Consider the following 12,819-nt stretch of genomic DNA (forward strand, 5'->3'; position numbering starts at 1 on the left):
TGCTATCTGCCTCCATTGCAGCTGGAGAGCCACCCAACATGCCCCCTCCATGCTAATGATACTCCTGGCTGACCATTCATCACATGTGGTAGAAGAGGGGGCCATGTCAGATTGTACAAGCCAGTCACGAGGGGTGGAGTGTTGGAGGAGGTCATTGATAGAACATGACTGTCAGTTGACCCTCGAGGTGGCTCGTGGCAATCAGAGGCCCCTTACCCCTGCTCCCCATCTTTGGAATGTATGTTCCACCCACTATTCCCACAATGGGAGCCATTTTCAAAGACTCAGCTTTGAGAGAGTAAAGTGTTGTTGAGGCCACCTGAACAGTATATGTGACTGAATCCAGTTAAGGTCTCTATGTAAACATTTAAGATTCTGGTGAGCAGTGTGGAGATCTACTGGTCTTGTGGTTGCCTCCCAGAAAGCCTCATAAATAAGTTCCTTTGCTGATTAAAGCAACCACTTACCAACCTGGAATGGTCTACCTCTTTCTTTTGTTTTTCCTTGCCTTCTATGTATGGGGACCAGTTTCAGATTTCATCGGGAGAACTCCTGAGGTTGGGAACCACTATTCCTCCAAAGTGGTGGGAATAATGGGGTACTTCAAGGGGACCCATAGTTTCTTCACTTCTGTATCTTTAGTGGGTTATCTTTTCCAGGATGTTTGTTTCCTCATGGGCATTGAGTTTTGAATTTCATATAATTTTCATATGTCATTAAATATTCTTCTTTTGATTTTTCTTCCATTTACAAATATCAACAAAATTTAATCAATAGTCTAAGAAAGATTTAGAGAATTTTATTTGAGTCAATCTGCAATTATAACCCAAGAGAGAGTCTTTCAGAAAGTTCTGAGAATTGTTCCGACAGTTAGAAGTCAAAGCCCAGTTGCATAGTTTTCAAGACAGGGTTCTGACAATTTACAGAGGCCAGGTCTGCACATATTATGTGAGTAGTGGGCCATTGTGACCCGTTACAGGATTTAGGAAGGAATATTATCTCATAAAGAGTTCCCTTGCTGGCACTAGAAGAAAATTGCTTTTCTGTTGAGCAGGCATTCCTGTGTTAAGGAGATCTAGTTAATATATAATGCAGATGTGTTACCAAACCAAACTTGGGTCAGTTTGCCTGTGCACCAATCTATTGCCACTGGATTGTAGTGAATTAAAGCCAATCTATTGGCACTGGATTGTCGTGAAGGAAAGTGTAGCATTTATTGCAGGGCGCCTAGCAAGGAGTCCAGGCAGCTACTGTCCAAAAGATCTGAACTCCTTGATGGCTTTCAGGGAAAGGTTTTTAAAGACAGGGCGAGGGAGGGTGGGAGTTGTGGGATACATGATCAGCTTGTGGACATTCTTCTGATTGGTTGGTGGTGAGGTAATCAAGAGTCAACATCATCAACCTTCTGGTTCCAACCCATCGGGCTCTACATGTTTGTGGGCAACATACAGTTAACTTCTTCCACCTGGTGGTGGTTTCAGTATTTGCAAAACAGCTCAAAGAACATGGCTCATAATATTATCTATAGCCCTTGAGGAGGAACTAAAGGTCCTTGACTTTGTTTAATGGCTAAACTATTACTGTTTTGTCTTGCTTGACTCTTTTCCTTTGCTTCTGCATTTTCCCACTTCTCTGATTAAATTTATTCTTTAGAACTCAGGGAAGGCCTATGAGGCTAAAGTTTTTCTACAAATAAGAGGCAGGTGGAGAACATGGGATGGGGTTGGGGGGGACAGACCTATCCCAGGAAGGCCCCATAGGGTCCTGCTCAGTTACAGATGCACAATACACACTAAAGGGGAGTGAGTAGTGGCCCAAACAGCAGAGAAAATTTTATGGTAAAAATTTTCTTGACCCACCTTAAGAACAATTTTATTTCATCACTAATATAAAAATCATTCTTAGCTTACAGGTGGAAACACAGCCTCTGTACCCTGCTTACTGAATTGTGACTCAAAGACAGAGTTTTGGATGAAGTTGAAAAGGCAGCTTTATTTCTTTGCCAGGCAAAGGAGGTAATAGTGGGCTAATGCCTCTAAGACTGTAAGCCTGCTGGGGAGAGAAGGCAGGGGGATTTATAGCAAAAGTTCAAGAGTTCAAGGGGTGGAGCTAGTTTCCATAGAGATCATACACAGGGTAACAAATTATTGCAAAGTTTTTCTTGTTTTTGCATATACAATGGTCCCCTTCCTTCTGCTGGGTATGAAGTTTACCTCTGGCTTTGGGACTTTCTCAATATTCTTGTTCCTAGAACAAAAGGTGCACAGAAAGAGGCTCTGTGGAAAAGAGCTCTAGAGAAAAATTTGTGCAGCTTAAAGTCAGGCTGATAAATGCTTTTAGCCTTTTAAGCAGGCTGAGGGCTGCAGCTCGAAAAACAGGATACAAGGAAACCACAGGGATCAACAACAACTATGAATAACAAGATGCACAAAACACTCCACTGCCCCTTCTGAGGTGTCAGGGTTATGAGGAGGGCACTGGGGGCAAAAGCAGGGCACTGAGCATGATCCCCTCACACAGCACCACCAGGGTTTGGGTGGACCACCCATGCCTCCCTCCTCTCCAGCCTAACCCTGGTCAGTAAGAGCATGAGAAAAACTCTTTAAACCATTATACAGTTGAGGTAGTTACAAACACCACTGTAGATATCAGATGGTCACTGATAACAATAGGGTCGTGCTCTGTTTCAGTGGTACAAAAACCAGGCGGTGGGCTAACCCATGATATTGTAGAAAATTGTAAAACATGCAAAAGTAGATAATATTCTGTTCCCTAGCTTTCCATATCTTCCACCTGAGGGTGTAAAAGGAAGCAGCCATACTAAATACTTTCATATCACATTAAAAAAAAAAAACTTATTGTATCTGTGAGCAAGTCCTCAAGTTACACCAAGATTTCATGGCTCAAATTGGTCCCTATTTTTAGTTAAACTAATCACTGCATAATCCATAAAAGTTTTCCTTGGGAGGACTTTCTAGAACTAGAATTGCGGGTTTTTCATACTTGTCTCCCCAATTTCCCGGAAACACCCACTGTGTTTCTGGAAGACAGGCTAATACCGCAAGGAATTCTGGGGAGCGTAGTTCTGGTTTGCAGCTAGCGAATCCCTAAGCGCTGAGCCCGGACATTTCCGGCGGAAGTTACTGGGCCTGAGAAGAAAGCGAGACAGTTTTCCGCAAACGTCGCTCACGGGTGCACTTGCGGGATGGGCGGGGGGCGTGGCTTCTTGTCTCCATGCCATTGGCGGGTCGCTTTCCCAGCACGCGCATACGGCGCTTCCGGCCCCGACCTCACAAAGTCTTCTGGGAGTTGTAGTTCAGATATTTGCCCGAACTCTCCTCGGGCAGCGGCTCGGAGGTCCGAGGCGGTCTACCGCCTTCCGCGCTTGTTTCACGGGATGGATCCAGGGCCGGGGACCGACGCGTCTCCGCTGGCTGGGCTGGCCTGGTCGTCGGCCTCCGCGCCTCCGCCGCGGGGATTCAGTGCGGTGAGCGACGTCGGGGGACGCGGGACAAGTAAAGGGAGATGCGGCGGCACCAGGGCGGGGGCTTTAATGGGGACAGAGGCGGCTGCGGTCGGGTAGGAGCTTGGCGCTGACCCGCGTCCGCGCCTTAGATCTCCTGCACCGTGGAGGGGGCTCCTGCTAGCTTCGGCAAGACCTTCGGGCAGAAATCTGGCTACTTCCTGTGCCTCAATCCTTTGGGCAGCCTAGAGGTAAGTGGCGCCTGCCTTCAGAATCCCCGGGATCCTCCCACTCGCGCAGTCCATTCTCGGGGCGCGCCGTCTCTGCTGCTGGGTGACTCGCTGTGTGTCTCCCCCTCCACCCTAGAATCCACAGGAGAATGTGGTGGTCGATATCCAGGTCCTGGTGGACAAGAGTCCCCTCCCGCCAGGATTCTCCCCAGTCTGTGACCCCCTGGACTCCAGTGAGTCTCGCGTCGACAATGTAGCGGGGTGGGATGGGGTGGAGTCGGGGAGTACGTTCGCGTCCCTGAGAGGAGGACCTGGAAGGGAATGGACTGACCACAGGTGCGCGAATTTTGAGTCTTGGCCGCCCTTTCGGTGCACTGGGTGATGACATTGTTGGCTGAGGACTAAAGAGCCCTGATCTAGGGCGGGACGATGTGCCCTGCCCTGGGTAAAAATGTGGGGTTGGTACAGTCTCTTTCCTAGAGTAAGAGTCCAGTCAATGCAACCAGTTTTGTTACTGTTACTACTCCATCTCCTAACACTGTAGCCAAGCTGAACCACACGCAGTTCTATTTTTCATTTCCAGGCTTTTGCACACGGGCTTCGGTTGCCCTAGTGTTGCCCTCCCGGCCGTGACTGCTCTGCTTTCTAACTATCAGGCTCTCCCTGCCTCCCGTGCATGCCCCCACCATGTCTTGTCATTTATATTTAACTCTTAGCATATATCTATTGATACAGGACTTGGCAAACTTTTTCTGTAAAAGGCCAGGTAGTAAATATATTAGGCTTTGCAGGCCAGGTGGTATCTGTTACATATATGTATGGATGTAAAGACCATTCTTAGCTCATGAGCCATAGAGGAAGAGACTTTGGACCGGATTTGGCTCACAGGCTGCAGTTTGCTGACCCCTGGATTAGAGGGCTGAGAGAAAGTGAGTTTGGAGGGGGCCAGGCTGGGTACCCTGTTCTGTCTGATCCCACAGCTATCCACCCTCGCTGTGGTACCCAGGGCCACCCCATGGATGCTCCTCCATGTCACTAAAGATGAGCCTGCCCCAATGGCTCCTAAAAGCTGCATGGAGTCCCCTCCTCTTGCCTTACCATTCATGATTTAGCCACTGTCCTAACACCATTCAAGTGACTGCCTTAAACAGCACCCTGGCGAGCATCATCCTGGAGCCATCTTTGGGCCCCTGCCCTGTTTCTTCTTCCCTTTTCTCATTCCCCTCCTTGCCTCCCACTCCCAGAGGCCTCTGTGTCAAAGAAGAAACGCATGTGTGTGAAGCTGGTGCCCTTGGGGGTCGCAGACACGGCTGTATTTGACGTCCGGCTGAGTGGGAAGACCAAGACGGTGCCTGGTTACCTGCGAGTAGGGTAGGGCTGCCCCCTCGGTCTCTGGCCTCCTTCCTCACCCCGCCCCCCCCAAGTCTCATCTCCCCCTCTGATCCTCAAGGATTCCCATGAGTCCTTCCCTTCTGCCACCTCCCTGGGCCTCAGTTTCCACATGTTAAAATGGGGACAGTTGTACCAATCTTGTAGGGTGGTCATGAGGAGTAAAGGCGCTGATGTGTCTAAAGTGCCTAGTATGGTGACTGAACCCGGCAACATTGGTTAGTATGTTGCTGACAGTGTTGGCTGAGATGTGAGGTCACCCAGAAGCCTACCTCCCCTGCCAGCTGTTTTCAGCCCTGGCTGCATCTTAGACCAGAGCCCCTCCTCTCTCCTCCTCCTCTAGGGACATGGGTGGCTTTGCCATCTGGTGCAAGAAGGCCAAGGCCCCACGTCCAGTGCCCAAGCCCCGAGCTCTCAGCCGAGATATGAGGGACCTCTCCCTGGACCCGCCTGGACAGCCCAGGTGAGTCCTTGGGCTCAGGGATGGGAGCAGCCATGGAAGGGGAATGGCATCAGGCCTGACCTGGGCTGTCCTGCTTCCACCAGCAAGGGTGGCTTCCTGGAGCGGACGCTGTCAAGGCTGGGCTCCCGGGCGTCTACCCTGCGGAGAAGCGACTCCATCTATGAGGCCTCCAACCTCTATGGCATGTCAGGTAAGCACAGAACAGGGAAACTGAGGCACAGGGGTGGGGGCGGGGTGAGACTGGCCGGAGGTTGTACAGTCCAGAAGGGGCAGGGGCAAGGTTGGACCATCCCTAGGCCTCCCCGATTCTGTAAAGACTGGGAAGAGCTGAGACCTTTGGGATGGGTGTCTTGGGTTGGGATGGGCAGCAGGCAGGCTGCCTCAGTTCCTTCCTCCCACCTGCTTTCTTCAGCCATGGATGGGGTTCCCTTCACACTGCACCCCCGATTTGAGGGCAAGAGCTGTGGCCCCCTGGTGAGTTAGGGTCATGGGGAATCTGGGTCAGCCCCTGCCCACTGCCTTGCTAGGCACCAGAACGCCGGGAGCATCATCCGTGACTCATGGAGGGGAGTTCCTGGGTTGGAGGAGGCTGGAGACCAAGGGGTGGGGGCTGGAGGGTCTCCCGGAATGAGGGAGTCCAGAAGGGCGGCTGGATGCTGGTGCTAGAGGTATGGCTGGTTGGGGGAGAGGACGGTTGGGCAAATATTGAGGAGGCTCTCCTTAAAGATGAGGGAATGGGGGTTCCAGGTTGGGGCCTGACCTGCTCCTGCCTGCCAGGCCTTCTCTGCCTTTGCTGATCTGACTATCAAGTCGCTGGCGGACATCGAGGAGGAGGTAGGTGCAGAGCTGGGGAGGGGGTGGGGTTGGGGGCTGCAGGCCACCTCAGTCTCCCTCTGGCCCCCATGATCCCAGCTACATCCCACCTCGAGGGCTCAAGATCCCTCCGTTCCTAAGTGCTTCCCCACCTCTCACCATTCCTCAGGCACTGGCCCCTCCCCCCCCCACTCCCCTACCCCTTCATCACTGTGCTCTCCCCTCACCCTACCTCAGTACAACTATGGCTTCGTGGTGGAGAAGACCGCGGCTGCCCGCCTGCCCCCCAGCGTCTCTTAGCCCCAAACCAGCTCCAGGGAAGAGCCCCCTGCCTGACACTCCTTGACCGACAGCTGTCCACCCCATTCTATTTTGGGAACCTTGGCAGTGCAAGGCATTCCGGACCCTCGGCCACCCAGTGGAGCTGCAGCCCTGGAAGAGGGGGTGGGACTGGGTCTGTTTGGTGATGGGGCCCCCTGCCCAGTGGGCAGGGGTTGGGGCTGGACGGAAACCAGTGCCTTCAAGTCACTTGTGTCAAAACTCTGATGCCTGGAGGCCATGCAGGCATCCTCCTGGTAATAAACACTACGCTGTCTGTGCCATCTGTAGTCTCCATCCTGGCTGTGTGTCCTTTGTGGCTCGTAATCTTCAACACACATGGAGCACGAGCTGGGGCAGATGCACACCCAGCAAGTAGGTGAAATCAGCGAGGGGAGGGGGGCACTGCTGCCACTCCCATTCTATGGAGGGAGAAACTGAGACTTGGGATTCTGGATCACAGAGAAGACTAGGTCCCGCCCCTCCATCGTTGCACATGACAGTAATAATAGTAACATCTACAGTTTATACTGTGTGTACCACATCCCAGCACCTGATAGGCAGTATATGATTTAGTCCTTCCCAGCCCCAGTGGGAAGACCTGGTTTTGGGGCCATTTCAAAGATAAGGAAACCAAGGCTAGGGGTGGCTAAATTCACAGCTGGGATTTGAACCCAGAGCCTGCTGTCTTAACCACCAAGCCATCAGTTCTATACATCCCCTTTCTTCCGCTGTGTGGTGGATGCAAACGGTGGATTCTCGTGAATGACAGCAGTTACTTCCTATAAGGTCTTGGGGAAACTGAATTAGGAAATAAGGGATTCCTCGGGGAGATCTGGGTACATTCCTGTAAACCTCTGGTCAGATTTCTGTCAAGTGATCAATATGTAACCTTACTTTCTGTGTGTTTCAAAACACCTTGTTTAATATATGCTGCTGGTTTGTTATCATTGAACTCAGAGCCAACAGCAGCATAACCTCATGCTTGAACAAAGCTCATCAAACAATATTTCCTCCAGAGGCACATTCTGGCCTTCTTCCTCCTGGGGACACTAGATAGCTCTTCAACAGTACACTTGGGGGCCTTTTCAAATGGCAAAATCACCAATAAAAAAGGATGGGGCCGGGGGCGGGGGTATAGGTCAGTGGTAGAGTGCGTCCTTAGCATGCGTGAGGTCCTGGGTTCAATCCCCAGTACATCCATTGAAAGGAATAGACAGACAGACAGACAGACAGAACTAATTACTCCCCTCCCCTCCAAAAAAACCCCAAAATGAAAAACGTGCCACTAGCTAGATCTCAGAAAGAATACCTGTCTACAGTCAGAGAGCTGGAACAGGAAGGCAGAGCATCACCTCATCCCACCTCAACTGGGAACATGTACCTCTGGTGGCTCAAATTTCTGTGAATATCCACCAACCACCACAAAAGCACTGTGAGTCTTGATTTGGGGGTGGTCACAAATAAATTTTAGTCAGTAGAATTGATGAATACAGACTCCACCAATGGTGAAGTTCAACTGTGTATGTTAAATGAACCACCCCAGTCTCATGCCGTCTTTCTCACACATGGGCTTTCTTTTCTGCTTTCTTTCCTGGGTCCCATAGCAGGGTGGCCCAGCTTCTGCTGCAGTCAAGAACATCCCCAGATCTCTGCAGCTTAAGGTGAAGGCTTATTTTTCAGTCACACCATGTACCCAGGGCAACCGGCTGCTGGTTGTAGTCATGTGGAAATACACCTGAAGGAGTGGCCAGCATCCCTCCAAGATAGTGGGGATGGACTCAGAAAGGTCTCATGTTGTCAGTTAAATACTCTGGCCTGCAAGTGTCTTGTCAAATTTCTGCTTACAGTTCATTGGCCAGAAAGGGTCACATGGGGCCTCGCCAGGATATGCCACCCACCTAGAATCTTGTATCTAACCGCACTGCCCTGGGGACCTGCAGGGGCAGACGTTGCCCTGAACAGGGGTCCAAGAGAAGAGAGTCCCTTGCCCTGGGGTCTGAGGGAGGAGGCAAAGTCCTGCTCTGCGGTCCGATGGGTGAGGTATAGCCCCGCCTTGCGAGTCTGAGGGTGGAGACAGTGAACGATGCTGGAGAGGTGGATGAGGGGAGACTGCAAAATATACCCTCTCCCACACGTATTTCAGCTGCTTTGAAAAAACTAGAACTCAGGTGCTAAGATACCTTCCCAAATCTCTCCCTCTGGGCACAGCCAGCACCTACCAGGCCCAGTCCAGGCTGCTCCGGCGCCGGCCTTGGAATTTGATCCAGCCGGGAAGCAAAGGCTGTTTGTTCTCCCTGATTGTGATCTCAGCCACCCCGAAACCAGCCCCAGATCACTTTCCAGGGCATCTGTGTGTAACCAGGGGCCCTTGGATGAACCAAGCTGACTTTGGGTCCGACTGGACCAACTGTCATTGCCAGGTCACTGACTGCAAAATCCTAACCGTTTGAGCCTCCCAGGGCCTGGGAACAGCCTCACAAAGGGGCCAGTAAGTCCCATTGGGGCCTGTGCCCCTAACCCCCAACTCCTAACTTGGGCCACATCAATCCTAAGAGCTCTAGCCAAGCTTACGTCATCTTGGGCTACAGTCAAGGGAGAGGAAGACTTATCCTGCCATTTGCTCACTCCTGGGCACTGAGCCAGGCATTCTGGGGACTAAGAGGGACATTTCTGGAGAGATGTAGCTCAAATGCTTACCAGACCCTGAGTACCTCAGTTTTTCCACCTTTACAATGGGAATCTCAACAGCCCTCCCTTCATAGGTAGTTCTGAGGGATAACTCATGTGGGGCTGTTTCTCTCAGCTGCCCCTGCTGACTGTTGCATCAATGCTTCCTGGCTCTGAAAATCCTCAGCTGGAAGGTTTCTGCAGCCCAAAGTCCAAGCAGAGTGGATGGAGGATGCAAGTCCAAGCGGCCTCTGCTAGTGGCAAGCTCCACGCTTCTTGTATTCAAATGTAGAGCTCAGCTGTGGCCCTTACTGCTCTCTCTACCCCCAGATCAGAGTGCTGATCTGTGGCAGCCTTGAGCATCCCCTTGGGCCCCCTCCCAGCCAAACCATCAAAGCTTCTGGCTTCTACCCCATCATTCATTCAGCCTGTTCTTGAACTTGACCTAAGGGCAAGGCCCCAACAATTCCTCTTTCCTGAGCCTGGCTAATTAGGTTCACTGTTATGTCTGTGACATTTATCTGGGGGTATTGTCTGTATCACCAATTCCTTCTTGTTCATTGCTGAGTAGTATTCCATTGTGTGAACATACCACAATCTGTTCACCTGTCCATGGACATTCGGATTGTTCCCAGTTCTTGGCCATTGAGTGAAACTGCTCTGAGCACTCTTGTACATGTCTTTTGGTGAATATACACTTGTTCCTGTTGGGTAAATACCCTGAGTGGAAGTTCTGGGTGGTAGGGGAGGCCTAGCTTCAGCTTTAGCAGATATGGCCAAGCAGACTTCCAAGGCTATTGTATCAATTTACCCTCCCACCTGAAGCAAATTTCAGTGTCTCCATGTCTTCAAACACTTGGCATTGTCAATTTCATTAATTTTGGCCATTTGTCTCACCAGCTGGAATTTCTTAGCTATCCTGTGCTCTCTTGCCAGCTTAGAAATCCGAACTGAAAATAGCTGACTCATGCTGTATAGAAAACCCCGCTTTCTCATCTTCCTTATTCATCTGTCGTTTTAGTTTGTCTTTGGGCAGAGAATTCACAAGACATTACGTAGCTACTGAGATGGTCCCCTTGGGGGACTTTTGGCCTTTGTGTCTTGATATCCAGGCCTGGTAATCCAATCTTCCCCTTAAGGGTAGGCTGAATCTAGTGTAGGCTCACTTCTTTTGGGGGAAGTAATGAGGTTTATTTATTTATTTAATGAAGGTACTGTGGATTGAACCCAGGACCTCATGCATGCCAAGCTTGTGCTCTACCACTGAGCTATTTCCCTCCCTGACAAAGAGTTTTTTTTAAAAAGTGTTTTAATAAAGTGTTCTCTGGGGGAAATGGGCCCTTTGTTGCTCTGAGCAGTCTCCCTCAAGGTAGCATCTGGCCTTCTGTTCTAAATGTCATCAGCACAGAGGACCCCCAACTACATCTGCCACTTTCAGAAGTTTTCAGGTGCAGAGGTAAAGGAGAGAGACCAGTTGTACTGGGGCAACAATGTTGATACCTGTGTGAGTTAGGCAGGGTCCTTGGTACATGGCAAGCATTCCAAAATCAACAGCTCTTCTCAACCACAAAATAGCACGGTCAGGTGCTTTCAATATCCTCCTTAGGCCTGCTGTTGTGAAAATGCCATGAAGCTGGAACAGATGTTATGTGCCTTTCTCCCGTCCACAGACATCTCTATGTGATGAAGATAACTCACAGCAAATACCTGTGCCTCGGCCTTGGCCTGGGGCCTCCTGCGGCCTCCTGGGGGCCACAGGAACGTGTCTGATCGGTGCATAGAAAAGGCCAAAATTGTGAGGGGTCGATCCCAACGGGAGCCACTCTCAGCTAATGCCTGATGGTGATAAGAGGATCAATACCACAGCCCCCTCGCCCCTGGTGGGGGACCAAGTTATGTGTGCTCTATGCCATCTCCCCAAGGTCCTTAGTGGGATGGAGTCCGGGTTACTCGCGGCACTGTCTGCTCTTTGGCGCCCCCCTGCAGGACGCCGGGGCTTCCTGGGTTCACCTCCCAGATAAACGGACCACATCTCTGCAATCATCTCAGGCTTTGGTTCTAATGACGCCAAGCTTAAAATGCCAACAGCTGCTAGTGTTGGTGAGACTTGCGGAGTTCACGGAGTCATTGATGCTTTTTCTGATTTGGTCCTCGCAGTTTTGCTATGGTGGGGTGGGAGTGGGGACCAGCCCTCTTTTATAAGAATAGAAACTGAGGTGCAGGTCGCACGTCTGCTCCCCGAGCCAGGTCTGTCCTGGCTGGCTCCTAGAATGCCAAACCTTCATCAGGTGCCCAGGACACGGAGCAACCAGAGTATTTGGCTCCAGGCCCAGAACCAGCCTCTTCCCTCCTCGGAGGAATTCTGCCAAGATATTAAGGTGCTTGGCGTCCCTTCCGGAGCGGTGCCGACCAGGGCGGCAGGTTTCAGCAGGGACTGTGGGCAGTGCTTCCTGCCAGTCTCCCATATTGCAGTTTCCAGGGCTCTGGGTCTCAGGAGGATGGGCAGGGATCAGACTGGGTTGGGGCTAGCTAGCACGCAGGGCGCAACATTTAAGGAGGTGGTCATTTCAAGCTCAGGGGTCCTTCTGTACCTGAAGGAGCCTGAGAATGGGCACCTCCTTAATTTTTTGTGTGGTTTTTTTTTAAGTTGAGGTGAAATTCACCTAATAAGGAATACACCATTTTTTAAATGTTCAATTCAGTAGCATTTGGTGCATGAAGGATGTACAACCATCATCTCTGTCTAGTTCCAAAACTTTCCCATCATCCCAAAGGAGACCTCTTCCCTGTTGGCCGTTACTCCCCATTGCCCTTCCCCCAGCCCCTGGCAACCACTTATCTACTTTATATCTCTACAGATTTGCCTGTTCTGGACATTTCATATAAATGGGATCAGATACTATGTGGCCTTTTGTGTCTGGCTTCTTTCAGTCAGCCTGATGTTTTTGAGCTTTATCCATGCTGTAGTGTGTGTCAGGGCTTCATTCCTCTTTATGGCTGAGTAATATTCCATTTATGGCTGGATCACATTTTGTTCATCTATTGATGGATATCTGTGTTGTTTTCTGCCTTTTGGTGATGGTGACTAGTGCTGCTGTGAACATGTATGTCCAAAGATTTGTTTGAACACTTGTTTTCAATTCTTTTGGGCCTCTTACAATTTTGCATCCCCATCCTAGTCCTGGCCCTGGGGATGGGGCCTGGAGATCCAGTTCCTAATTCCCCAGACCAGTTCAGGAGAAGAGGCACTCCTCGCCCACAGCATGCCAGGGTCCTTCTCCTCAGTTCTCTTGCCCACCCTCAGAGTTCCCAGGGCCTCTCCTATTCCAGAGAGTTCTCAGAAATGGGAGTCTCCAGTGTTTCCCAGGCACCTGCTCTGTCCTGGAGTCCTAAGTGACAGGGTTATGGGGTTCCATCCATCACCACTGCCATGTGCTCTCACAGGAATGTTCTTGCTTCTTGAGCCTCAGTTT

At 50.8% G+C, this 12,819-nt stretch overlaps 1 protein-coding gene across 2 annotated transcripts; it reads left to right on the top strand.

Annotated features, from left to right (window-relative positions):
• The first annotated feature begins 3,306 nt into the window (after positions 1–3,306).
• On the top strand, positions 3,307–6,960 carry MVB12A (multivesicular body subunit 12A). Of its 2 annotated transcripts, none has more exons than XM_010995090.3 (9): positions 3,307–3,487; positions 3,616–3,714; positions 3,830–3,926; positions 4,938–5,064; positions 5,426–5,545; positions 5,629–5,735; positions 5,958–6,019; positions 6,323–6,379; positions 6,596–6,960. In XM_010995090.3, the coding sequence occupies exons 1-9, from the start codon at positions 3,398–3,400 to the stop codon at positions 6,656–6,658; spliced, it is 822 nt and encodes a 273-aa protein (XP_010993392.2). In that variant the 5' UTR covers positions 3,307–3,397; the 3' UTR covers positions 6,659–6,960. The 2 variants fall into 2 exon arrangements, 1 of the variants encoding a protein (XP_010993392.2); XR_838323.3 differs by having other exon boundaries at positions 3,309–3,487; positions 6,293–6,379.
• Positions 6,961–12,819: the final 5,859 nt, after the last annotated feature.

The sequence above is a fragment of the Camelus dromedarius genome, chromosome 27 (genome assembly GCF_036321535.1).
Source record: "Camelus dromedarius isolate mCamDro1 chromosome 27, mCamDro1.pat, whole genome shotgun sequence".
Classification (NCBI taxonomy): Eukaryota; Metazoa; Chordata; class Mammalia; order Artiodactyla; family Camelidae; genus Camelus; species Camelus dromedarius.